The 26,072-nt window shown below is 47.4% G+C and overlaps 11 protein-coding genes across 11 annotated transcripts; 6 read left to right on the top strand and 5 right to left on the bottom strand.

The window, feature by feature from the left end:
* Positions 1 to 376: 376 nt before the first annotated feature.
* BO85DRAFT_495529 (uncharacterized protein) lies at positions 377 to 1,578 on the top strand (the record flags this gene model as incomplete). The annotated part of the gene is made up of 3 exons (XM_025663936.1): positions 377 to 657; positions 719 to 817; positions 873 to 1,578. 3 exons carry the CDS (start codon positions 377 to 379, stop codon positions 1,459 to 1,461), a joined length of 969 nt encoding a protein of 322 aa, XP_025521487.1. The 3' UTR covers positions 1,462 to 1,578.
* Positions 1,579 to 1,696: 118 nt separating this feature from the next.
* On the bottom strand, positions 1,697 to 3,603 carry BO85DRAFT_360349 (Zn(II)2Cys6 transcription factor; the record flags this gene model as incomplete). The annotated part of the gene is made up of 4 exons (XM_025655547.1): positions 1,697 to 2,569; positions 2,663 to 2,806; positions 2,861 to 3,400; positions 3,544 to 3,603. 4 exons carry the CDS (start codon positions 3,601 to 3,603, stop codon positions 1,697 to 1,699), a joined length of 1,617 nt encoding a protein of 538 aa, XP_025521486.1.
* A 494-nt stretch (positions 3,604 to 4,097) lies between these two features.
* Positions 4,098 to 5,869, top strand: BO85DRAFT_361201 (aminoglycoside phosphotransferase family protein; the record flags this gene model as incomplete). Its single annotated transcript, XM_025655583.1, has 5 exons — positions 4,098 to 4,141; positions 4,197 to 4,297; positions 4,353 to 4,504; positions 4,553 to 4,961; positions 5,034 to 5,869. The coding sequence occupies 5 exons, from the start codon at positions 4,098 to 4,100 to the stop codon at positions 5,867 to 5,869; spliced, it is 1,542 nt and encodes a 513-aa protein (XP_025521485.1).
* A 129-nt stretch (positions 5,870 to 5,998) lies between these two features.
* On the bottom strand, positions 5,999 to 7,685 carry BO85DRAFT_495521 (uncharacterized protein; the record flags this gene model as incomplete). Its single annotated transcript, XM_025663935.1, has 5 exons — positions 5,999 to 6,547; positions 6,619 to 6,806; positions 6,859 to 7,393; positions 7,472 to 7,473; positions 7,547 to 7,685. 5 exons carry the CDS (start codon positions 7,683 to 7,685, stop codon positions 6,293 to 6,295), a joined length of 1,119 nt encoding a protein of 372 aa, XP_025521484.1. The 3' UTR covers positions 5,999 to 6,292.
* Positions 7,686 to 8,279: 594 nt separating this feature from the next.
* On the top strand, positions 8,280 to 9,836 carry BO85DRAFT_434064 (cytochrome P450; the record flags this gene model as incomplete). The annotated part of the gene is made up of 1 exon (XM_025658447.1): positions 8,280 to 9,836. One exon carries the CDS (start codon positions 8,280 to 8,282, stop codon positions 9,834 to 9,836), a length of 1,557 nt encoding a protein of 518 aa, XP_025521483.1.
* Positions 9,837 to 10,555: 719 nt separating this feature from the next.
* Positions 10,556 to 11,347, bottom strand: BO85DRAFT_444802 (FMN-binding negative transcriptional regulator). Its single transcript, XM_025659113.1, has one exon. It carries the CDS (start codon positions 11,273 to 11,275, stop codon positions 10,751 to 10,753), a length of 525 nt encoding a protein of 174 aa, XP_025521482.1. The 5' UTR covers positions 11,276 to 11,347; the 3' UTR covers positions 10,556 to 10,750.
* A 1,613-nt stretch (positions 11,348 to 12,960) lies between these two features.
* On the top strand, positions 12,961 to 14,741 carry BO85DRAFT_495518 (major facilitator superfamily transporter; the record flags this gene model as incomplete). Its single annotated transcript, XM_025663934.1, has 5 exons — positions 12,961 to 13,096; positions 13,167 to 13,412; positions 13,485 to 14,080; positions 14,135 to 14,356; positions 14,415 to 14,741. 5 exons carry the CDS (start codon positions 12,961 to 12,963, stop codon positions 14,739 to 14,741), a joined length of 1,527 nt encoding a protein of 508 aa, XP_025521481.1.
* A 777-nt stretch (positions 14,742 to 15,518) lies between these two features.
* BO85DRAFT_25938 (uncharacterized protein) lies at positions 15,519 to 16,206 on the bottom strand. Its single transcript, XM_025655014.1, has one exon. It carries the CDS (start codon positions 16,065 to 16,067, stop codon positions 15,627 to 15,629), a length of 441 nt encoding a protein of 146 aa, XP_025521480.1. The 5' UTR covers positions 16,068 to 16,206; the 3' UTR covers positions 15,519 to 15,626.
* A 1,688-nt stretch (positions 16,207 to 17,894) lies between these two features.
* Positions 17,895 to 18,892, bottom strand: BO85DRAFT_25937 (glutathione S-transferase family protein). Its single transcript, XM_025655013.1, has one exon. It carries the CDS (start codon positions 18,857 to 18,859, stop codon positions 18,200 to 18,202), a length of 660 nt encoding a protein of 219 aa, XP_025521479.1. The 5' UTR covers positions 18,860 to 18,892; the 3' UTR covers positions 17,895 to 18,199.
* Positions 18,893 to 20,995: 2,103 nt separating this feature from the next.
* BO85DRAFT_495515 (sugar transporter) lies at positions 20,996 to 22,903 on the top strand. The gene is made up of 3 exons (XM_025663933.1): positions 20,996 to 21,538; positions 21,591 to 21,744; positions 21,813 to 22,903. The coding sequence occupies exons 1-3, from the start codon at positions 21,023 to 21,025 to the stop codon at positions 22,763 to 22,765; spliced, it is 1,623 nt and encodes a 540-aa protein (XP_025521478.1). The 5' UTR covers positions 20,996 to 21,022; the 3' UTR covers positions 22,766 to 22,903.
* Positions 22,904 to 23,922: 1,019 nt separating this feature from the next.
* Positions 23,923 to 25,754, top strand: BO85DRAFT_495506 (vitamin H transporter; the record flags this gene model as incomplete). Its single annotated transcript, XM_025663932.1, has 5 exons — positions 23,923 to 24,071; positions 24,133 to 24,351; positions 24,413 to 24,668; positions 24,727 to 25,389; positions 25,479 to 25,754. The coding sequence occupies 5 exons, from the start codon at positions 23,923 to 23,925 to the stop codon at positions 25,752 to 25,754; spliced, it is 1,563 nt and encodes a 520-aa protein (XP_025521477.1).
* Between the last annotated feature and the right edge of the window lie 318 nt (positions 25,755 to 26,072).

Raw genomic sequence — 26,072 nt, 5'->3', positions numbered from 1 at the left:
GCCGCGCTCATACAAGCATTTTGGTACGTAGCTTGGCATTAGTCGAGAACTGAGTTTTAACGTATCAGACGGAGAATTCCTCCGATCCGATGCTGTTGCCTTGTCCTTGTAGGGCCACGTCTCAGCCATCGAACGAGGATACTTGCCAAAAGCGGTAATGTGTTTCGTACGGGCATACGAGACTTCAAAGGCTCTCATGAAAGAGAAGTCTTCAAGGTAAACTTTCTTGGATGGCTTGTCTATAAAGGCCGCATCCGGCCGTGCTGTAGCTCGGAGCTATGATACAAAATTTGATTCATTCAAGTCACTGGGAAGATAAAGAAAGGGAAAATTATCGTGTCATTCTGTCCACTTCCTAGTCGGATCAATACCAAGAATGACTGTCGTCACAGAAAAAGGTGTTGCGATTGCCGAGTTAATCGTCTATATACCCATATCCTTGGTTACTCTCTTCGTCCTCCGCCGCCACGGCTTTCACAGACAGCTCGGGTGGATCTACCTCTTCATATTCAGCGGAATTAGAATCGCAGGTGCTGTGATGGAGATCCTCAGTGATTTGCATCCAGACAACACCTCGGATGTGGAGTGGGCTATCATATTGCAGTCAGTGGGGCTCTCTCCACTGCTGCTGTCTAGCCTTGGCCTATTGAAGAAAGTGTATGCTATCTCATAACTAGCATTGTTGCTTTAAATCAACCAAGAAACTCACAATTGACAGTTTCGATGAGATTTGCGATCATGGGCCATCAGCCCAAAGCTCCCAAGCCACTTCACTATTGCAGAAATTGAGTTCCTTCAGCATTGTCGCAACGAGGATGTAAGAACCAATACTTAATCCGGGGAAGTTTTGAAACTGACACAGTTGAATTTAGTCTAGGAATCTATAACAAGAAAGCAACCGCTATCTCTGGTCGCAGCAAAGTCGTTCAGTTACTCCATATCCCAGCCCTTATTGCGTTGATTCTTTCGATCATCGGCGGAATAAATCAATACTCGTCGAACACATCGGGTCATTCTGAAGGACAAAACGAAACCAGAGCTGGAATTATACTGTTCCTCGCAATATACATCGTGCTTTGCATCCTGTGGTCGACAACAGTCAGGGATCTCCCTCGGATGACACCAAGCCAAAAGCGTATCGTCGGCGTGGTTCTGTCAGCGTTACCATTGATCGCTTGTCGTCTGCTGTACAGTCTTATCACCGATTTCAGCCATGACCGTCAGTTTTCCTTGGTCGATGGAAATGTGACTATCCGGCTTTGCATGGCCACCATCGAGGAATTTCTTGTGGTTCTGATGTACACCGTGCTGGGCGTGTTCACTCCTCGTTCTGAAGTCGCAGCGAACAGGACAGATTCAATCTCTCAGAAACAGTCATATCAGTCCGGGAATATGCACTTCCATACTTCGCCTTTTCATCCTCGCAATGCTCATAGCCTTGGCGGGCGCGAGCCAGTTTAGCCGAATGCAACGTCTCCCGGTAGTCGCGTCTACCATGTCGCGAGAATGAGGCAAACAGAAGTCTGGAAGTTGAGAGTTTTATTATAATGTTGATTTTTTGCCATATTACATTCAAACGCATTTGTTGTTTGAAAAGTCGAAGAGTCAAGAACCTTTTTCATGCCTGAATAATACTAAATCGGTGTAGAGAAGCGGAAGGCGTTGTCATCTGTCTGTAGATCTCTGGCTTCGTTCCCTACTGCCCCTCCTGGTCGCCTTGTTCCGGTGAATAATACTCCGGGTATAGCCAGGCCCGCGTGCTCTCGCCCTCTTGTACCAGTTGTGCCATCGCTAACGCCTGGTTGATTCCCATAGAACGGCCAATTCTGATTAAACAATCTATGATCCAAGCTCGAAGTTCCTTGGACGCATAACCAGAATCTGCAGCAATCAACAAAGGCCACATTAAGGCAAATCCCCCGGCCGCTGGAACCACAAATGAAGACGCATGATGCCTATCTGCGTCTGAAGAGCTTCCAAAGGTTGGATGATTGGAGGTTTTGTCGACATGGTTGTCATCCACCACTGATCCGAGATGAAATGGCACACTTGCGCAAATATCCTCAACTAATTGACGGGATATTTCCTGGCATTGTCGCAATAAATGATGATGCGCTTCTCTTTTGTTGTCGAGCAAGGGTGTGTTCATGGCTTTGATTGCTTCAACAATCAAGTCCAGGAGTACCAGCCTGGCAGATCGATAGTTGTTCCAGAAGCTACTTACGGTAATATCTCGGTAAGTGTGATATTGGGCTCCCCAAACAGTGTTAACCATAGACCCTCTGTGAGCTAGGGCAGCGTTGACAGTCCTGTAGCCCATTGAAGCAGGTATATCGGACATTATCGATTGGAGCTGTGCGTCTAATTCTAAGGCACAACGCACTATGTCCGAAGGGCAGCTTATAGTACCCTCCTTGATGTCTGCACAGAGATCCCCGAGAAGAATGGTCACGCCACTGAGTCGATCGATGATTGCATCATCTTTATTCGGTCGGTATTTTGCTGCTTCTTGACTGAGATTACGAATCACTGCCGATGTATGCTTTTGCCGATACACATGACTGAGCACCTGGGTAACCTCTGATCAGTATCTTCTCCGAATGGAGTTTATATTTGTCCCACTGAAAGAGATATAGCTGAGGATCCGACTAGGTTAACTCACTATCTGGGTACGTAACTGACTGAATAGCGCCAATCCTTCCGGTCGAGATATTTGCTCTCGACCCCTGGTCTCAATTAAAATTGCCGCGCCATCTAAGTGCTTTATCCATCTTGTCATAAAGAGGTCATCGCCGCAGGCCAATACCTGGGAGAAATCTCGTTAATATAAGCCACGTTGCTACTCAGGTGAATCTCTCACTTCAAACATGCTCAATAGCACCACTGTTGCTAAAGTTTCATCGCTCGTACGCAAATGCGCGTTACCGAGAGAGTTATTAGTTTGCGACAACGCAGTCATATAGTGTTTACGGGCTGTATACATCATCTGGGGAGACCTATGGATATTGGACAAGGCCGCCAGACCAGCAGCCGTAAGAGCATCGTTCACAGCGGAGCTCTCCAGGTGGTTTGTTAAAGACGAAAGGTACGGCATATACGCCCCTCGATCACCCTTGGCAATGTAATTCACAAAGAGATATCCCTTCGCCAGTTCTGCGGTTGGATGCGATAGGCTTGAGGAAGGTGAAGGCGAGTAAGTCAGCATTTGGTTGCTGTTACCCTTGACGGTCCGCTTTTGTCGCTTGCTAATTTCTTTGGATTCCCTTTCGGCTTTGAGTTGTGCCTTGCGAATAACATCACGACTTTGGTCACGAAAGGTATACTCCAAAGCAGATCGATACCCGGGACAGTCAACTTTGGCCCGAATGCACTGGGAGCATGCTGGTTTCCCCCAATCGCACTATTGGATTGCAGTTTTTGTTTAGCTTATTTCAACATTTGAACCATTCACTCTGCCCCTCCCGGCATTTTGCTAATGAACATGACGTTGATCACGCAGATGGTAAAGGAACATAAACAACAGAAATAGAGACACGCCGGTACCTTTAGGCGCCGTGGGCGACAGCGTTCGCAGGCTAGACTTGGCTTCCCGCTGTAAACCATCCTCGTGAGATGCTAAACTGAGTGTCTATGTGCCTGAAACTGTAGGAAATCAATGTGAGGTTACTACCTCCCTTAGGGAGCTTAGAAAGACTAAGGTTTCCGATAAAGGAATTGAGTTGTAGGATAAAGTGAAAGAGGAGATACAGTGAGTATGGCTGATGCCTAAGATGAGAGTCAAGCATTTCACGTGACAGAGCTTATCCAGTCTTAGTACCACGTGCCGGCAACCCAAAACAGTATCTAAGGCCGACATTATTCAGGGATAAGACAATCGACCAACCGTGCAAGATGTCAACATGCAGCCCTCACGGCTATCAGTCTCTCTCCTTATCAGTAAGACTGTGTTACGCGTTGTCAGACACTATTTTACTACCTACACAGCCATATGCTCTGGAACCAAGCCAGTGCTGGTCAGACTCCTGGAAGATGGCTCAGGTAACCTCTCTTTGCCTCAATAGTGGGCATACAGCTAATGGAGAATAGTAGAAGTAGACATGAATAAAGATGGGATATTCAGATACCAGCGGTACAAATGGTTGTACGTATCTCACAAACTGTGCACTGGCTGTATGGAATCTCATTGTTCTATTTAGGAGTGGAGATTCCAAACACCTAGCCGCAAGGTACCGTGACTTCAACCTAGATAATCTTCTTGAAGCAGCCGTTCAAGCGACCGGCCGCGACGGAACAAAATGTGAGCTTCACGTTACCTGCTGGCATCGTATTCATATTCTAACCGCGCGAAAAAGGTGTGAAGGTATTGAAATGCTTGGAAGGACAATACAATAAGGCATTTGTCTTAACCATGAATAATGGCGAGGAACTAGTTGCCAGGTTACCAAACCCGAACGCAGGCCCTTCTTTCTATACAACAGCTTCTGAAGTGGCAACTCGCCATTTCGTATGTAGCATTCCATTTGCTTTCAAACAAGATACTGACGGACCCCAGGTTCGGGAGGTCTTGGGGATCCCAGTCCCACGTATTTATGCCTGGTCAGCGGATTCATCAAGTTCGATAGAAGCTGAATATATTATCGAGGCGAAGGCCGAGGGACATTCCCTTGGGAGCCTGTGGGGCCGAATGTCCAGGTCGTCACAATTTGGAATCATTGACCAAATTGTTGAAATAGAGAGGAAACTGGCATCTGTATCGTTCCACATGCAAGGGTGCCTCTACTACACTTCCGACCTCAAATCAAAAGTTCCTGATGTGAAAGGCCTCGATACTATGCTTAGCATATCGCCAGGGCTGAAGATAGAGGATTGCAGGCAGCTGTCCTGCTTCGGAGTTGGACCATCTAATGACCGAAATTTGTGGAATGGCGAAAGACATTCGATGAACCAGGATAGAGGACCATGTAAGACTTAGACTTATCTTCCAAAGAGGTAGAACTTCTAGTTCGATATCAACTCTACTGACAACCGACCAGGGACCAACCCTATCCATTACGTGACTGCTCTTGGAAGTAACGAACTGGACTGGGCAAGATGCCATGCAAAGCCAAGAATGAACTACTACCGGTCAACAGAGACTCCAGAAAATCCCAACGAGTACCTGGCTCTTCTCCAGCGCTATTTCGACATTGCCCCACACCTAGTACCAAAGCAGCCCTGCTCTGAATATGACAACATTAACACGCTGTCACATCCAGACCTCCACCTCGACAATATATTCATCGACCCAGAAACAAACCAGATCACTTCCATCATAGACTGGCAACTCGCAGCCATAACGCCATCATTTTTACAACATCCTCACCCGCAAATGCTGGAACTCTCACTTAGCCCAGGCAGCGAAGAACAAAGAAGCAGGGAAAAGGAGCTACTCGAATACTACTACAAAGTAACAGAAAAGTTGAATCCATCCCGAGCTGAGGCATTCAACGACCCATACCTATCGACACGAGTCGCCCCCATTAATCTGATATCTGGATGTTGGGAACGCGAGGACACTTTCTCACTGCGTGAGTCTTTGATCAAGGTTGCCGCATACTGGGACCAACTCCGGCAAGACGACGCACCATGCCCGGTTGACTTTAATGTCGATGAGCTAGCTGAACATGAACGCGAAAGGGAATTAATTGGGGGGCTTTCAAACATCGTTCAGCAGTTAGAAGAAGAAGGACTTATTCCGATCGGAGGGATGGTTCGACCGGAGGAGTATGAGCATGCCAAGATGGTGAGTGAGTACTTTAAGAGCGAGTTTATCAATTTAGCTGAGGGAAATCAACAACGGGAACTGCATGAAAAGGTATGGCCTTATTAGGATTGAATTTGTGGATTTACGATGATGTTGTCATGTTAGTAGGTCAGAATTGGTGGGATGTTTCTTCTAAGTGCAGATTGAATCTGCTGTGGTTTAGACCACGAAGACGGTAATAGAGCCGCATCATTAGGTGAAGCATCTTTTTTTTCGGGCGACAATCTTATGATATTGACAGAAACTGAGGGGCTAGAGAGATATATCGAAATATGCCTACTATATGAGCAAAATAATCCGAAGGAAGTGGGCTGCTGAAAATCACACTCTCCGGACCTAGACAATACTACCACGATTATTACAGGGCATTTAATAGGGATATCCCCTACCGCCAGATTCCACGAGGATGTAGTATTGGGCTAGTCTGCCTTACGAATATAGCAATGCTGGGCACTTCAGCCGCCGTCTTTCTCATGGCTGAATAGAAATCTACCGATCACCGTAAGGCCACGGCCGCGATTTATTCAAAACACGCATCTCGTCAATGCGCCATCGATCCCACATCACATATAGCCACGACCGCAAATCTTGCGCATTGCGAGCAGCAAAAAAGTGTTTCCGCTGGTTCCGTTGATTGGCCCATCGCCATATATTTTCTGGCCCACTGTCTGGGTCACGGAACCATGGCCGAGGGATGTACTTTTCTTCGTCCTCGGGATTAAAATCATCGAGATTAGGCGTTTCCTTCCGCCCGAGCAAACGAGTCATGTCATTGATGAAGGAGTGGAACACCAAACCGTCGAGTCGTGTTACACGTATGACTTGCGCAGTAAGTCCGTGTCCTTCTCCAGCGCGAATCGTCGAATATGAGTAAGGCCGCGAAACAAGTGAGACTCTACGTATGATTGAAAGATCCACGAAGTAAATTGGGGTATAAGCTCTGGCCAATTGGATCTGAGTTTGGGGTCCAAAAGAACTAGGATTTGTTTTCTCAGAGTCAGTTCTGATAGAACAATGTCATCATAAAAGGATGGAAGAAGAAAGATGAAACATACCTGGGAGGATGAATTTTTCATATAGGGACTCGGAGACGCAGACTAATTGTTCGTTCTCCCATGGTGCAAAGTTATCGATATATAGTTTGCCGGTGTCATATATCAGTGCATATTTCCAGAACGGGTACAAATTGCAAAATGTTTCAAATCGATACAGACTTCGACTAATCCGGTTTCTCTCCAATTTGGTTGGCGGAACAACTTGGGGGTCATTCCAGTAGGTGTAGGTAGACAAGAATTTTGTCACTATATGGTCGACAAAGTACTGCACGGTCCCGTCAAATCGGCCTATCGAGCGAGCCTGAGAGACTTTCCATTCCATAGAGTCGACGAAGTGGTGTTGGTCGCGGGCAAAGTATGGCGTCAAGAACTTTTCGGCCTGGTCGATGGACCAGTCCTGGATTTTGCTGGATGCGTGAGTTGCTAAGACATCATGCAGCAGATCAGCGTCGAATTGGCGTAGCACGACTGAACGCACGATAAATTCTTCTGCTCCTTTGAAGGCGTTATACAGGCGTGTGAGGTGTTGTAGCCACTATAGGGCGAGTAAGTTATTGCATTCTTTAACGAAATGATCCCCTGCATATACGTACGAAAACCCGCGGTTGATCACATCTAGACGACGACTATAGTCTATTTGAGTGTTAGCTGATAGTATTCATGTTTAATGGAGAGGTTGAATGCATACCATGCTGTAGTGCTGCATGAAACCCAAACCCGTCGTTCTGGCTAGACGACATCTCTGTCAGAGAATCTCCAAACAGAATGAATTGACCATACGGCTGGTGCAAGGCCTGGTCCTCAGTAGGGGAAGCGTGTTCGGTCATTGTAGTGCTTTTTGGTATGTCGCAAGTGAAACTAAAACTGGATAAAAAAGATCCTCTGTCAAATACTAAATATTGAGTTCCTACAGTGTCTTTTAACGTTGTACTTCGCAGTCCATAATGTTGATGTGATGCTATAGATACTCGGGAAGGTAATGTCCAGTTTTGGCAAGTCTTGGCTAAACCTTAATATGTGTATCCGCGATGACCTCTGAGCGATTGGTCTATTTCTTCCAAGGAGAGTAACTTTTCTGGACTTTGAAGAACGTCTAGTCTAATTATCGGAAAGATGGATTGCTTTCTGTACAAACCACGTTCGCTAACAGACAGCGGGTAATGGTTCCGAGTTCAGACAACCGTCTCTGATTTACCTGCCAGACGGATGAAGTAGCAGGTTCATGGAATTGGAAGGTGTTTTCATCCTAACGAGACGCCATGCGACGTGACAGTATGCTCTTGTGACCAGAAAATATTTATATCTACCATCGGCTTGTTCGGAGCCTTAAGAGATAGATAAAACTAAGTGTATATTTCCCTTGGTCACCATCGACTGTGCTAAACAGCTTTGACTCAACTCACACCCTCTTATCCCCGAAAATGTACACTCTAGAGCTTCTTACCGGAGCGTTCATTCTCTCCCTGTACTTGCTCAAGCTTATCTGGGACTACTTCCGCGATGCAAAAGGCCTACGAAGATACCCGAACTACAACCTCCTCTGCGGCATCTCTAACCTTGGCTGGTGTCTAGTGACCTGGCGGGGAGGGATCCGATCAAAGTCCCTCAGCGAGATGCATAAGAAATACCCTGTCATCCGCATTGGTCCAAATTCGCTTTCTTACGGGGAACCAGGTGCCCTCAAAGACATCTACGGCCACGGCACCAAATGCGTCAAAGACGTGTTCTACCAAACCGAAGCTGATACGCACTTCAACCTGGGAAACGTCATTGATAAGCAGGACCATACGCGGAAACGAAAGATGCTGTCTGGGGCGTTTGCAATGAAAAACGTGCAGCAGTGGGAGTTTAAAGTGGCGGAGAAAGTGATGCATTTTGTTGAAGCCTGTGACAAGTATTGCACGGAGCCGTTGTCCAAAACAGCTCAGCAACCTGATCCGAGAGATACGACATTCGATTTCCGCGCGTGGTCAAACTTCTTCACGATTGATGCAATTCTTGATATTGCCCTGTCGGAGAAACTGGGGTTACTTCGAGCTGGAAGTGACCTTGTGACTGCTCAGACGGTGGACGGGGTCCAATATCAAGTGCCATTCCGGGAATGTCTGCACGCATCCAAGATAGCACATACCCGAATCGCCTATGCGGATAAGTGGTATGGGTTCAACAGCAAGTACACGACACGGATTTTACCGTCCCACCGGAAGTTGTGGAAGCTGAGCCAAGGATGGGGAGATTTCGTAAACTACCAAGCGACCAAACGCATGGCTCGTACGACTCAAGGCGAGAAGTTGGATGACTTTTTCCAGTACCTGATGGATGATAAGGATGGAAACCCTCGGAACCTCGAATGGGGGGAGATTGCGTCCGAGGTAGCAGTCTTGTTGGACGCTGGCTCTGCGACCACAGCCATTGCATTGAACAATGTGCTATTCTGGCTGCTGCGAACACCGAGATGTCTGACTAACCTCCGGGAAGAAGTGGACGCTGTCCTCGATCCAGACACCGCGGTAGCACCGTACGAGAAAGTGAAAAGCCTCCCATATCTGCGAGCATGTCTGGATGAAAGCCTTCGCATTACTCCCCCTTTCTCATACAATCTGCCGCGGCGCACCCCACCGGAAGGGGCTACGATATTGGGAACCTTTGTCCCCGGCAGCACATCGGTTTCAATGTCATCGTTTGTTGCACACCATGACGAGCGCATCTTTGCAGACCCCGAAGCCTTCGTGCCTGAGCGCTGGCTTGGGGAGGAGAGTCGACAGCTGCAATCGTCTTTTGTGCCTTTCAGTAGTGGTGCAAGAGCGTGTATTGGACGGAATCTCACATATCTGGAGCAAAGCGTTATGCTTGCGACTGTTGTGCATCGGTATGAGTTTGCTCTGCCGCATGCGCAGTGGGAACAGGATCGGGTTGAAGTTACGAATCTACTGCCAGGACCGTTGCCTCTCAAAGTATGGAGGAGAGAGTTAGTATAGATGTCATGTATCCGTTGTAGCTCAACCACGAAGAATGCAGCTCAATTATCTCACTGCACTAGGTGCTGGGTCATGTTTCCGAGCCTACATCATCTTTCAAGTAATATGCACATTAACAAGGGTTGAATCATGGGGGTGGACCTAAGGACTCCCAGACAAAGTATGGTTTAAAGACCCAAACTCCGCCTGCCATTTTTTTTCGCAATATCCTCACTCATACCCGGAGCAATCGTTTCGTCGCCGCGCTCGAGCCTGACCGAAACAATCTCCATATTCTCCTCCACAGAAAGCACATTATTTTTCTTGTGCTTTCATGGTGATCGTCCCGTTCGCGATGGAGATCCGTCACGACAGAAGGCGGCGCAATCTCAACGACCCTGATCTTCTCATAACCGCCCTTTGAATTGGTAAATTATTCGGCGTAACATGTCGTGGATAAGCGTATACTTCCAGGGCTCAAGGTGGCGTCCCATGGCGCGCAGCTCTCACGGAGTAGAGCAAGAGACAAGGTGAGGGTGGGTGATCTGGAATGTGGGAGAGGACGGGTGTCCGTAACAATACGAAACGAGAATATTCTAGTCAACTCCGTTCATTTCCGTATTAGTTACGGGTCCTAAATATATCTGGACCAAGTTCTTGCCAAATAGAGACATGTGAAGTGAGGCCATAGTAAGAGAGGGTCTGGATATAAGCTCGTCTATGCGGGTACCAGGGTATGGCTGTGGAGATGTTGGCGGCACGTACCCCGGACCGATTATTCCATGGGGCTGCTGCGTAAGGAGCATACATATCATGCTGCAGGGCCTGCTGTAGCGAGGTTTCCGGGCTGACAAGTCAAGGAATATAAAATGTTTGACGGAGCAGCAATAGAAACAAGATTCCAATCTCAGTACACCTGAAGACAAATGATGTCCCTATCTGGCTTTCATTAAGTCCTGTCTCTCGGCCACCATGTTGGCAATCTCCGTACCAGCCTCCGTTCCTAGGCTCCGGAACCCTTCAATGACCCCCTCGCGATCCTTCTCGCCCATTTCCTGGCTCATCTTAAACTTCCCACCAAGGCGGGTGATGTCAACCCTAATGCCGATGATATTCTTCTGCATAATTTCGATGTAACGGGCGGGGGCGTCGGACACTTTCCAGGGACTTGGCTTCTCGTCGCCTCCAGTATATCCCATGAGCGAGGATTCGGCATGCTGGGAGAGATCGCTAATCTGGCGAGATAGATACTCCGTAGATTCGACACCACGATCAAAGTATACTGTTGCTTTTCCGTATGCTTGCACGGCAGAATAGTTCCACGTCGGCACCACTTTGCCTGTCGCGGGTTTTGTGTCTGTGTAGAATTTTGGCGTCACATAGTGATGGAAAGATCCAGTGAATAATACTAGAACTTCATTTTCAAGCTGTAATCCGCCCTCTTTCCCCTCGGGGATCATAGAAGTAGCCGACTCGATCAAGGCTTTCGCTTGGGGGTTCTGCCGGGCGATATGCCCTCGCAGAACACCGAGTTCGCACTCGCTTGAATCATCTGCCACATCGAGAACCCATGGGATATGGCTCGCTTGCAGAAGCGGATACTCCGTGGACGCGATTGCAGTGGTAAGGGTTCCGAGAGGGTTATCCCTAATAAACTGACGAAGGGTGGGAATTTGGGATTCGGCGTGGATCGCTCGGAGATACATGGGGAGAAGGTGGAATTGAAAAGATGGTCGACACAAGAATAGGCTAGTCGTGTCACTGAGTATGGTTGATTAGACAGTCTGGGGAAAACGGGAGGGTGGGCAAAAATATATGGTGTGAGGTGTATGGAAAGTTAAATGCGAAGCGTGGCCTGGGAAGGGGCGGGGATTTTCACACGCCCGGTTCGGTGTTTGCTACCGGCATCTGACAGCGCTCCGAAGCTACCCGGAGGCCATCTGGAGCGACATCTTTGTGAAAGAGAATCCGGATAGGGAATAGCCTGAACTTCTGGCTCGCCGAACGAACGTGTGAACCCTCATGAGGTTTTGGATGAGGCTGGGGACGAAACCATGGAAACGAATTGGGAAAAGAAACCTGAGTATAATTAAGAGCAGTTCTACACCGAAGACTCCAAGCGAGGGATGAAGAGATCTTTTTGTTCTACTGAACTTGGGCGGAGTTCTGTACACAAAGGACATATTTGTGCCTATGTGACGCACGCTATTACAACAAGCAACCCAGCGGCAGGGACAGAATGACCGTTAGACCGGACGTACTTGGGCTGTACTTATAGTCCGATAGGCTCACAATATTCGGCGATTACCTTCTTCCCCCGTTTGTGTTTGTGGGCACTCGCCAATGATACCATGAAACTTCCGCATTAGAGTAGGCAGTATGTGGAGATGAGACAGAAATAGTTAGCAGTTAGACTAACTGTAGAAAATCATCGATGCCAGATGGGAGGACTATTGTCTGCTGTCCCAGGTAAAAACCGATATCTCCGGAATAACTTGGCTGGCGAGGGAGACCATTTTCCGAAAGAACATCCAGAGTAGGCATGAACACCGTTGCCGAGACCGCTACTACGCTGTCAGGTTCAGTGACGTTGATATTCGCACCCCATGTGCAGCTGGCGTTTCAATTCCCACGGGAGACTTTCTAGCGGACTTTCGGAGGACACACTACTAGATTTGCCGTAGCCGCAGTGTGGAAGTATGTAGTTATGTAGGGGAAAAGCCATTAGTTGGGTACTAGGAGTGCATCAGAGTATTAGATAGCACGGAATGCCACCATGGTGGCAGCGGGCCGATCTTAATGTCGGACGTTAAATTACACCGGAAAGTGGCGATTTGCGCATGGGCAATTTGGACTTGGGTACTTGAACGCAAAATGCTGTATGTAGTTCGGGAGGAAGGAGCGAAATCCAATCAAATGCAGTTCCGGCCGACTCGGTCACCGGACCATTTTCCAATTGGCTCGTATCAATTGCTGTCCAAAGCCTGGAGCAGAGGCCCCCAATTATCCAGGATCTTATATTCATCTTCATTGAAGACACAGGCAACTATGTCCGCTTCTTTATTCTACCACATACTCTAAGTTGACTTCGCAGCATCGTCTCTACAGCCCCCAGCAGACGCCGCCCGCCAATATCACGCTCATTATGCAGGCCTATCTGCAATACAGAAGAATTCACCAAGCGGTTAAACTCCACATTGATGGAACTTCCAAAGAAGACGCTGCTGCATTGGGTTCGTCCGAAAGCCAAGGAAATGGTTCAATTCGCAGCCAGCCGCTGTGTAAGTTCATCTCTTTTAAGCACGGCACTCATATGGAAGAGATCGCTGCTGACCGGCGCCGTGATGATAGATCATGACATTCCACCAGAAAATCCGACAGGAGTGCCCTCAGAAGAAATCCGCGTTGCACAGTGGGAGGACTATGATTCCCATTTGAACCCACGTAACTACAGCCCATGGCGGAAGTCTGCGATGACGGCTTTAGTGTCCTTGATCGGGCTATCGTGCACCGCCGCTTCCGCTATCGATTCAGCTGGCGTATCTCAATACAGTGAATATTTTGGGGTCTCTACAGTGGTTGGATCTTTGACAACTGGTGGGTCTTCTTGGTCCAAATAGACATCCCCCATCTTCAAAGCCTTGCATGGTTTATACTGAGCGCGAGCAGGTCTGTTCATGATTGGCTTTGGAATTGGATCTTTCATTTCTGGGCCCTTTTCGGAGACATTCGGCCGGAACATGATATATATGGTGACCATGGTGGTCTTCCTTATTTGGATTATGGCGGCCGGACTCGCCCCGAATATCCAGAGTCATCTCGTCTTTCGCTTTCTTGCGGGATTATTTGCTGCCACGCCCCTTACATGTGTAGGGGGAACGGTCGCAGATATTTGGGACCCGCTGCAAAAAACATACGGATTTATTATATATACGATTCCCGCATTCAATGGTCCTATGATTGGTCAGGTTATCGGAAGTTATATCCCCATGACATTAGGATGGCGCTGGCTGGAATGGATTATGCTAATCTTCGGAGGACTGATGTTGACTGTTATGATATTTCTGCAACAGGAAACACATCAGGACCTCCTCTTAACCTGGAAAGCATCAGCACTCAGAAAGTATTCTGGCCAGGAGTGCTGGAGAGGGCCAATGGAGATACGCGAAGTTACTCTCTGGCAACGGCTAAAGATTGCAATTACTCGACCTTTCATCTGGATAATGACTGAGCCCATCATTATTCTTACGTCTCTATATCTTATCGTGATTTATATCATTCTCTTCCTATTCTTGGAAGGATAAAGATTCATCTTTGAGGACATCTATCACTTTTCCCAGGGTCTGAACAATGTTACTTGGGTTGCAATGTTTATCGGGTCGGCCATGGTGATTTTACAAGTCCCATTCGTCTGGTATGTTTCCAGAAAGCAGCAGGAAAGAATATCTCAAATCCACCCTGAGACTCGATTGTGGTACGCGATGCTTGGTGGCGCGCCGGCTATCCCGATCAGTCTATTTTGGATGGCCTGGACGACCTATGTAAGTGCTAAGAATGAGTTAAGCTGTTAAATACTTGACTGATAGCTCAATTCCCTAGAGCCATATTAGCGTCTGGAGCTCTATTATCGCGTCCGCAGTTTTCGGTTTTGGCATAACAACCGTCTTCATCAGCGCTCATCTATATGTGATTGACGCATACGAGAAGGGTGCTGCATCTGCCTTTGCCATGCTTGTCATGCCTCGATACCTTGCATCAGGTGGAATTACAGTGGCAGGGGGCCCTATTTATTCCAGCATTGGAGTTCACTATACACTGAGCATTCTCGGGGCGATCAGCGCCGTCATGGCTTTCGTTCCTTACATTTTCTACTTCTACGGGCATCACATTCGGCGTGTCAGCCCACACGCAGTGGTCCATGACTAATGCAGACACCCTCTTTACCCCAAAGAGGGAATAGGTTGGATCGGTAAGAGGCGGTCAGAACGGATGTGAGTACTATATGCTTGTTCTTGGACACTAAGCAGCATACTTCAAGAAGCTGTGTATCGTGACAGAAGACATGTATTAAAAATTGAGTCTGGGCGGATATGCTGAACTGCACCGGCTCTTTTTCTTTTTTATCTTTCCTTTTTTTTTTTTTTTTTTTTTTTTGAGAATCGCAGCGTATATTATGGCCATGGCTGAGGTGCTCTAAAGGGCAACTAATGGCAATTAATCCCAATCCGTCCTAGCCTACACGACTCGTTGATGGCTCTACAGGGGTTAAGATTCTCTCTTCCTTAGGGCGACACCCAGAACAACACCTCCCACGCCCACGGAGGGGAGAAGTGGAACAAAGTCTGTACGCCGAGACTCAACACAATCGCCTAAGATTCTGACCCTCCCAAGTGATACCATACAGATACCTTGGTCTAAGGAGACCCGAAGGCTGGCAAGGGAGCGCTATTTCATGTCACCAGCGACATCAATGTGATGCTTTTCCTAGCATTTTGAAAGAGCATCAGTTATATAGAAAGGAACGAAACATAATAGAGTCGCTGCCTGTAGGTGTCATTCCCGAAAGACATTTCGAGGTCACTATGAACAAATGAATGAATCGACTAGGTATAAAAACTGACCATTGTAGCATCTTCCGTTAGTTATTGACGGATGATTACTCTAGCTGACGCTGGTATCAGCAGTGGTTTAGGGCTCTCACAACTCCTGGTATTGCATGGACATTATATACAAAGTAAACAAGGAAATTATACATTCCAGAGTCGTAGGCAGGCTGATTATCCCACCCCAAGAGATCAAACCCAAATTTCTCTAGAATCCAGGGCAATCAAACGCCACCCGGTACCAGTTGCACTGGTGGCCACTCACAGAACAGCTGCCCCAAACACCACCAGAGGGCATTCCATATCCGTACAACCCATCACTGTAGGCAATCTCGTACTTGATCGCACACGAGGGACCGCCGACAATGTTCTTGACATCGACAGTATACGGCAGCTGCGAGTCAATGGCGTCTCCTTCCGCGAAGTTCTCCGTGTGGCCGATGAGGTTGCATTCGTGGTCGTAGATATAGGCGGCGTTCTTTTGAAGGTCTTCGCACGTGTCGGTAGGTTGGAGCTGGTATGCAGCGAACTGGCAGCTGCCGGCACCTTGGCCTACGCAGAGCTTGGCGCCCGAGGGAACACCATCGGCGAGGGTGAGGGTGGGGACGAGGGAAAGGAGGAGGGATGAGATGAGCTGGGTTGTCTTCATTGTTGTGGTTGTTTCTCTTGTAGGTTTGGACAAGTGAGGGAAGTCGTAGTAATTTGGCTTAGAATGGAACAGTCTCTTGGATGATTGGGGAGAACGGATCTTGAGGGCAACACAGAGAGGCTGTGTCGCGATTTATAGACGTCTCTTCATTCTCCCTCCTTCGAACCGAGCATCATACCACATGAATTTGATGGTCCCACCGATCTAGAGTGCTGCTGGAGGATGGCTTATTGCCCCGGTTTGTTTGGGGTATCGGCAATGCTTAGCGAGGATGTTGGGGGCCAAAGGGGCCAAAAGGGGCCAAAAGTCTAGAGGAAGCGGGTACAGTGGGTTGATCCTACGCCCTACAGGCCACTTAGAAAAGCCATACATGACTTCAGCGCTTTAGTGGCTGAAGCTTGTTCCAGCGTAGTGGAGAGTGTGCGAAGAAGGATTACACAGGTTATTCCACAACGCAGGGCAACCATAGATGGGCTCGAGGCTGTGACCCTTAAATCTGATGACTTGGGGGCCAACTTACCCAAAAGCCAATTACACGAGACTTCTGAGACACAGCCATGAATTCATTAGGTCAAAGCCGAAAACCGGGTGAGAGTATTCATCTCCATAGTAGCAGTCGCTCGTGCGGCTACTCAACGCTCAAAAATCGTAGAAAATTGGAATCATTCAATGCGGAATTCTGTCGGCTACAACGGATGGTGAGAACGTGAAGATGTGGGGCATTAGGGCGTATCGAGATTGCTGTCTCAAACTCAAACTCTCGCTTCGACTCGGACTTGAGCGCTTGAAAATTGGCTACAATAACTGTTTTGACGGATTTTCAATTGCACCGCCTGTACGAATGTGCGTATTGTCTTGAGAAATGGCCTACATAAGCTTGTGTCTATGTTCGAATCGTAAATAATTCTGATGACAACTATTTAATGAGCACTTTCCGGCCAGGAGAAGTTAATATTTTCGAAAAATAATATACAAGAAAATGTAATGAAGTAATTTCAAAGGAGCAAAACAAATTGTTGTGAGGACGATATGCCAGAAGACCAATCAAGCTCCAATGCCAGTTGTTGGTGCTGCTGGTAATTGAGCGGAGGGATGGGTTGCCAAGACCGTTAAGCAATACCCATTTTTCACTTTAAATTTAGGCCGGGAAGGGACTTGGTTGTTACCAGTGAACATTCATTAGAGAAATTAGTCAGTAATAGTAGTTTGCTCTTGATACATATTAAACGTTATGATCGCCTATATCCTCAATGTTTACAACTGGTTATTACTAACTAGACTAGATTATGCTAGTAATAACTGGTATTGTATTGGGGCACCGTATACATTCTTCAACGGTAGAGAGCCCAGCCTCTCCTGGCTGTTCCTGCTGATGAGAATTACATTGAGCGCCGTTCAAGCCTTATTAGACACCAGAAAACATGCGTAGGAATAATTGATATTCGTAGCTGTCTGCTACTGTGCCTTGTTATAAATTGGTGTCTTTGGTAGATGGGTGACGGTGGAAGATGTGGTGAGATGTGAGATTGAGTTCGGTTTACGTGCGGATACTATTTCCGCATCACTGGAGGGTCAAACATGTGGGGAAGGTTGCAGTTGGAGTCAACCGCGCTATCGCAATTGAAGATAAAAGCGCCACTCAAAGGGAGTTCCGTAATCGTTGATATTGCCATTTGGTTTTCAAAATATATCTACCCTTCTGGTGCTGGACGACCTTTCATCGCTTTTGGTTCCTCAGCGGTTGCTTCTGGGGATTCTTTCAGCGCTGCCGAGGTCTGGGAGTATCCGCTTCGACCTGAAATAAGCAAGTGTAATAAAGAACCACTACATGTATGGAAACAACAATAATATTATTTAAGAGTCATTGAAAGAGGAACGTCATATAATGGTCTCTCTCTGAGCACAAAGTCTTTCTCCAGTGCCTCGACCAAACAGAAGTTCCAGCGCGGTTCCAGCGACAATGAGCAGAATATAGCAGCTTGTTGCAGCCAAGCAAAGGTCTAGATGGGTAGTCTGTATAAGTTCGGGAGTTAGTAACAAAACTGCCTGACACCATTATATCCGGTTGCTAGTCGTGGAGAGTCAATGATATAATCATCCAGGAACTATCCCTCAGAGACCCAGCATGTGCATTACACCTCAACCCTAGCCGCAAAAGTCTGCAAAGCCTTCTTCGAAGCCTCACGCTCATCCAATCTCTTCCAATATGCCAGGAAGTTCTCTCGTCCCGGCAACAGCACCCAATCACAGAACCTCATAGTCATCAATTTCATCAACCCATAAAAGTGAACATCAGCTGCAGAGAACCTGTCCCCACATAGCCAAGTCTTCCCCTCCAACTGATCATCCAGCATGTTCAACGCTTGATTAATCATCACTTTTTGATTCACTCTCGCCTCAGGCGTCGGAATTCGATGGCCTTTATAGAGATCGATAGTAGCAGGATCATTCCTGATCCAAGCAATAACCAGTTGACAAATCTCCAAATCCATTCTTCTCAGCCACATGCGGGTCTCGGCACGCTGTTCCGGCGTATTTCCAAAGAGCGATGTACCTCCAGCGGCGATCTCGTCCAGATACTCGTAAATGGCCGTGACTTCAGTCAGGATCGTGCCGTCATCAAGTTGAAGGGCGGGGACTTCCCCGCGAGGGTTAATCGCGCGATATGGAAGGCGTCGGTTCTGAAGAGTCTTAGTGTCAACGACTTCAACGTCGAGGTTGAGACCGCCACGTTCGAGGATGAATAGGCGGACGGCCATGGGGTTGGGGGCGGGAGAGTCGTAGAGTTTCATAATGGCGTTGAGTTGTTTTGCTCTCTAAGGATGGCTTTATCTCAGTGCTTCAGAAGTGACACATGGATCTGGCTCACTGGAAGGGATAAGCACTTATATATGTGCTTATGCTCGGGCAAATATCCCATATCGGAACTAGTTGATGCGGGGTTTAACAGGCTCATATATAGCTGGTCAGTGGGGTTGACGCTTCGTAAAACCCGCTAAAGGCCGCTTAAAGCCGGTGACTCATCGTATATACGAGAACTATCGAAATATTTTCTATTTTCAGACCCAGTGGAAGTATCTTCAGAAGTGGAATGAGACGTTGATTGGGGTTATAATCGAACCCCGAGGGGACCTGACTTTACAGTGTTTAACTTTGTTCGATGACTTTAATGTGACTTATCTATCTTGGAGAGAGGAAATCGGCGAATACTTAGACGGAATTGAGGGAGCGTTGATATTACAACGCCCTGTACTGGTGACCATAATAAATGCGACGACTGGTCGCATCCCCTGTAAACATTATGATTGCACTTAAAAAGAATGCAAAACCTATTGTAGACCGTACATAGAGACTTTTTCAGTAATTCTCATTGAAGATGTTCCCTGGCCCTATGCTTAGTAATAATTGCTTAGTAAGGATATTCAAGTTGTCTGGCAGGTCTGAACACAACTATTAAGATACGCAACCCCTCGTATATAGTTTGTGTGTCAAACTTTGACCATAATTGTATTATGCTGTCATAGAATTTATGCTTTTAGTATCTGTTAAACTCCCTTCCTTATTATTTCCTCTGCTACGTCTGTCCACTGTAGCGTGGTGTTGTTTGATGATATTATTATTGAACCCTCGTGTTTGTGGCCTGAAGGTCATGACTATGGGTATTGAGAAAACACTAGCGGGAGTGGTTCGAAGACTACTAACAAAGCCTCTAAGGAGAGTCCTTGTTGTGAGGCAGATGGCGCGCAAAATGTCTAGCCGGTGTGACAGCTTGTTCTGATCATGAAGGTAGCAGAAGTAGATGCTGGCACTCAGTATTCTTTTTTTTTTTTTTTTTTTTTTTTTTTTTTTTTTTTTTTGATAAATTCTTCGACTACTTGTCAAGAGAAATCTGAATTATCATTGGCATTTCTTCATAGTTGTGCTGAATGTATCTCTTCACGACAAGCAGTGTTCTCTATGCAGGAATGTGGGTTCACTTTTTCAAGATTATCGCCCCCCTACAACGAATTGTCATCTTCCAGAGATGCAGTATGAGATCTCATCGTGAGTGAAGTTCGTTGCGTTGGATCTAAGGATTACTTGTCGTTCAGCGTGATATCGCCTACGCAGGAGAACAGCAGTCCGAGTAATGAACGAGATGTGTCAATTGTTGTTAGTAATGTTCGATGGTGTGTGTCACTTATCGAAAACACAGGTACTATGACATCATTCCAGCTTGAGATGTAGTTGAATAAACATGCACTGATCAAACTAGCATCGTGACAACAGCACATGAAGGAGAATTTATCCGAAAGAACATTATCAGACCGAAGGGGATGCAAGGAGCGTCATTATGCATGGTACCTGGAGAAATATCAGCCACATTACTAGGACACGTCATTCCGGTGCTGCTATTTCCTTATGCATCCCGAGAGACCGAGGTTCGACGATATTCTGCTAGGCAACAGGTCAAATATGAGTGGTGAATGCACGAGGAAGAAAGAATGAATGTGTGGCGAAGGTTCGTTTCTTTGCAATGCAGAACCACAACGATGATATCATACCGGGTGCTCTGTGCTTACGGTGAATATCGGGCAGTGTGTTACTCCGAGTTAGGTGCATCGGTATGGAGCAGCCGGACCTCCGGAAGCCATAGAAACAAATCAAAAGTGAGCCCGAGGGTGCATCGTGAGTCGAGTGCCGACGTTTTGATTGGGCGCATATGAACTTCTCCCCGGCGATGATCCACAGGTGGATCTGCCCGGCCCGCCCCACTGTAACCCCAAAATCACAAATCCGGTTTGGAAACGAACTGCTCCAGTATGACAACATCTAGAATGAAATGATCGAGACAGGATGATATATCTATCAGACGACCGGCAGGGTATCCAGCCGTGTCAGACCACTCTAAGAGAGGAATAGTTTCTTATCTTTGCCTGTTCCTGTGTGATAGTATCAATTAATGACATCACACTATGTATCCCCACGAACAGCAACCCCAGACCCAGTCATCTCGCAGTTCCTTTTCCGATAAGGGGAAAGACAGCCAGGATAGCGGGGATGATATTGTCCCCGCATTTGGGCTCACTGGAGCCGAGAAAGAAACGGGGTCCATACGCTCAGATGGAAGACGCGAGTTGAAGGAGAACGACTGCTACGATAAGCTGGCCTACTGCTGGCCGAGATGGAAGAAATGGTCGTATCTTGCGGCCATAGCATGCGTCCAAATATCTATGAACTTTAACACCTCTGTCTTTCCAAATGCTGTGAAGCCGTTATCAGAGGCATTCAATATTGGGGAGCAGGAAGCCCGGACGGGGCAGATGATTTACCTGATCACCTATTCCATTGGATGTGAATTATGGGCGCCTTGGAGTGAAGAATTTGGACGCTGGCCTATTCTTCAGCTTTCCATGTTTCTTATCAATATCTGGCAAATTCCAGCTGCCTTGGCGCCGAATTGGGGCACTATTGTTGTTGCTCGTGGATTGGTCAGTTCCCTGCGTCTGGAATGTGCACTATGTCATGCTAACATGTCTGTAGGGTGGAATCTCGACCGCTGGCGGTAGTGTCACCCTAGGTCTTATTGCTGATCTCTACGAAGCCGAAGACCAGCAGTTCCCTCTGGCATTTATTGTCTTATCGTCTTGCATCGGTACAAGTATTGGAGGTGTCATAGGTGGACCGATTGAGCGCTGTACGTATCCTCCTTATCAGAAAGCCGACCGTAAATTATCCACAAATTACTGACCGTTCATCTGGCAGACCTCGACTGGCAATGGTTCTTCTGGATCATGCTGATCTTCGGCTTCGTTGTCGAGGTAATCCTCCTCTTCGTCCCGGAAAGCCGTTCGACAATCATCATGGACCGCGAAGCCAAGCGCCGCCGTGAATCCGGCGAAGACCCGAATATCTACGGCCCCAACGAGCTCAAAAGCCCCCGCATCTCTCTCAAAGAAGCCGGCAAGATCTGGATCCGTCCTTTCTACATGTTCCTCCGCGAACCCATCGTCCTATGTCTCTCCCTCCTATCCGGATTCTCCGACTCCCTGATTTTCACCTTCCTCGAGAGTTTCTCCATTGTGTACGAAAAGGGCTGGGGCTTTGGTATCCTCGGCCAAGCGTGGGCCGTCATCCCGATCAATATTGGCTACGTGATTGCCTATTTCTCATACTTTCCATGGTTCTGGCGGGACCAGAAAATCCGCGACGCGAAGGGAGACGATGCGCTACCTGCTGAGCGGAGACTCAAGTGGCTTCTTTATCTAGCCTTGCTTGAACCGATAGGATTATTCGGTTTCGCATGGACATCTTTGGGTCAGGAGTATGGCGTTCCGTGGATCGCATCCATGATATTTTCCACCCTTGTCGGTATCGCCAACTACGCCATCTACCTTTCCTCAGTTGATTACATGGTCGCCGCGTATGGTGTGTACTCTGCTTCTGCGACGGGTGGAAATGCCTTCTGTCGTGATCTGTTAGCGGGTATTGCGGCTATGTATACCACCCCGATGTATGAGAATATCGGAGATAAGTGGCACGTGGAATATGCTACTACCATCCTGGCTTGTCTTTCGTGCTTGGTGGTGCTTCCAATTTACATCTTCTATTGGAAAGGACCGCAGATTCGCGAGAGGAGCAAGTTTGCCCAGACGCTGGCGTCGGATCGGAAGGCTAACCAGGGCCATCGGGTTAGTAAGGAGGATGCTGCACCGTAAGGAGATGGCAAGGTTGCAGTTAGATTTGGAAGCCTGGGGCTGGATGACCTGGGCTGTACATTATGCTGGCGTGATGTGATATAGATTTGGATTCATAACTTTGTATATACGGATTATGACTAGATACACATATAGAGGGCTGCTATGATAGAGCCCAATAAACTTTTGGGACTTAATACTTGAAAGGTTGACTATATTATCGTAAACAGAGATTCACTGAGCATTACAAAAAAAAAAAAAAAAGAAATTGAAGAGGGGAGACAGAGCTGATAGGGTCTCGGGCCTCCAACCTGAACTGGTTACGGTCAAAACTCACTGAGCAAATTGACTTTTGACCAGTAAGCCAGAAATGCTCCACAGTTGGTACAGATCTTGTAGGTCTGCTATTATATCTCCTACTTTTGGGTTCCTCTGACTAACCGTTATGGATAATGTTGGCAAGGAGCCACCTTTTCTGAGGAGAGAGAATGTAATGGAACTCACACACTCGTCGATATTGTCAATGAAATTCGGATTCTATGCCAAATTTTCTGGACTCCTGCGTCTGGATATAGCCAGGATATGGCCATGATGCTCCTAGAAGAAGGAGATATATTGATTATTGAACCATCGTAGAGAAGGCTTGACTGAGATGCAACGACAGTCGGGATGAGATGTAACGTAGCACTCGTTATGGCACAGACCGCGTGGGAAAGTAGTCAATACTATGATACACACCATCAATGCACGGGTCTTTAATGACTCATTGAACCACACGTGCAAAACATAAATAGTATTTCGCGCATATGAATGACGAGTTGGAAAAAGCTCAGGCCGCGGGTGGAGGCGCGTGTATGTGGGGAAGTTGAACAAAGAACAGAATCTTCTGCTATACCATGAGAGGTCGCACAGATCTTGTGAAACACGAAGTCTCCAGGATATATCCTGGCTCATATGACTTTTCCGATAAGTTGTGTAACATGTACACAGGCTTGCTGGCCGAACACAGCCGTGAACATGTTCGGTGGCGCATTGAAAAGGAGAAAAGTTTCCCAGGTGGACGGTTACATTTTCGGCCGTGCTTGGTAGCCATACTGCTCTATATATCTGTCAATCTTGATGGAATCAATAGTTCCTCATCATTTCATCTCAGTCTCTCGACGGGTTGCTACGTTACCATGGCCTCGGAGCGAAATAGAGAGCCCGGAACCCGGAGAGGAGCCTCCGGTAATGTTCAAATTGAGAAAGGGCTCGTCAAGTCTGGCTCAGCAGCTGAGCTACTCAGCCCGGAGGAAGACAGAAGGATTTTTCGAAAGATCGACATTTGGTGCAAATCCAGCCCAGACCCCGAGAAGAAGCACACTGTCTAACTAACAGTGTCCTCACAGCCTGCTACCTCTCATGTCCATCTCGTACATGTTACAGTTTCTAGATAAACAGGCTCTCTCATTCACATCCATTCTAGACCTTCCAGGAGACCTTCATCTTAGTGGTGATGAGTTTGCTTGGGCGAGCGGCATCTACTACTTTGGTTACATGGTTGCTGCATGCCCAGCGGCTATGTTGATGGTCCGCTGGCATGTGGGAAAGACAATTGCTATTTCAATGTGAGAAAGTTACACAGAACCGCATTTAACGGACATTATAATTCTGACTGGAAGAATACAGATGTATATGGGGGGTGATCTTGACAGTAACAGCCGCTTGTGACAGTGCTGCGGGGCTCCTGGTTGAGCGATTCTTTCTCGGCGCAGCTGAATCGGCCATTGCCCCAGGCCTAAGCGTCATTGTTGCCATGTGGTACAAGCGATCTGAGCAGCCGTTGAGACAAGCCGCATGGTTCATTGGAAACAGTTTCGCTGGTATAACCGGGGGCTTGATTGCGTATGGAATTGGACATATTCAGAGCATGGCACCTTGGAAAGTAAGAGGTTTTTGACGGAATCTCTATTTATTGTAGAGACAATCGCTAACCCTCGCAGGTCGTATTCTTACTATTCGGTAGCTTAACAGTAGCTTGGTCCATCTGTTTCATCTTCCTTATGCCCGATACTCCAATGCAGGCTTGGTTTATGAACGACGAAGATCGTCTGAAAGCTGTGACTCGCGTGAGGATGAACATGACTGGGATAAAGAGCAGCGAGTTCAAGCGGACACAGTGCATCGAAGCCTTTCTAGATGTTAAAACCTGGATATTATGTGCCATAACCTTCTTTGGCCAGGTGCCTAATGGTGCCCTAACTACTGTGAGTTACCAGCTGCCCTCGCCCCATATTATGTATCTAGCGTACCCAGAATTGACCAATACCAAGTTCGGTACAATAGTCGTCAATGGTCTAGGATTCAGCACCTTCAACTCCCTTCTTCTTCAAGCATCCTGCTACTTGGCTATGCTTATCGCCGTTCTTATTTCCACCGCTGGCAGCTCATATTATACCGATACTAGGACTTACTGGATGGTGTGGAACCTGTGTCTCGCCACTATCGGCACGGCTCTGATACGCGAGCTTCCAGCTCATCTCATGTGGGGTCGATTCGCCGGCAAACTACTCATGACGTCCGCTGCTGCCAACTTCCCTCTAACGATGTCCTTGTCATCGGGTAATGTTGCGGGATTTACGAAGAAGATGACGGTGAACACAGCTGTACGTCAAATTCTCCTTGTGACTACTTGTGACTACAACCTATGGGACTTGCATTCTTGGAACCAGTAGATGCTGACTCCAAACTTTAGATTTTGATCAGTTTTTGTGTTGGAAATATCGTCGGACCCCAACTATTCTTCGAAGATCAGGCGCTTACCTACACAACTGGATTCCTCGCTATTATGGTATGCTATGCCGTGGGGATCATTTTATGTGGGGGAGCTCGCTTTTACCTGGTGTGGGAGAACCGACGTCGCGATGGAGTATACCCACCATTCCACGGCAACGAGGAAGTTGATGGAGATATTGCAGGTATGCTCGATAAGACAGATAAAGAGATACCCCAGTTTAGGTATGTTTACTGAAACTCGTACTTGATTTTGTGTCGCTAGACAAGCTGGCACTCTTTGGTGTCAAATGGTACTTCTAGCTTAGCTGTGATTGAGTCTTATGTCCGGTATGCCTGCCTCACGGGCTTGTCTCCATTGTAATAGAGGGATCTAGAATCAGTAAGATTAGCCACTGAATGTCTATATGAGCTCCTACATGAGGGGTTCTAGCATTTACATTTACAGGCTGTGGGGCATAAAATGTTGGTCTGACCAGCCGTATCTGAGCCACATATCACGAGGCTGATGTAAGAATAATCCTGTAGGAAGTGCTGAGGCATACGCTTGCACGGT

The sequence above is a fragment of the Aspergillus piperis genome (assembly GCF_003184755.1).
Source record: "Aspergillus piperis CBS 112811 unplaced genomic scaffold BO85scaffold_1, whole genome shotgun sequence".
NCBI lineage: Eukaryota > Fungi > Ascomycota > Eurotiomycetes > Eurotiales > Aspergillaceae > Aspergillus > Aspergillus piperis.
The sequence above is the reverse complement of the archived record's forward strand: the minus strand, read 5'-3'. Positions and strand labels throughout refer to the sequence as shown.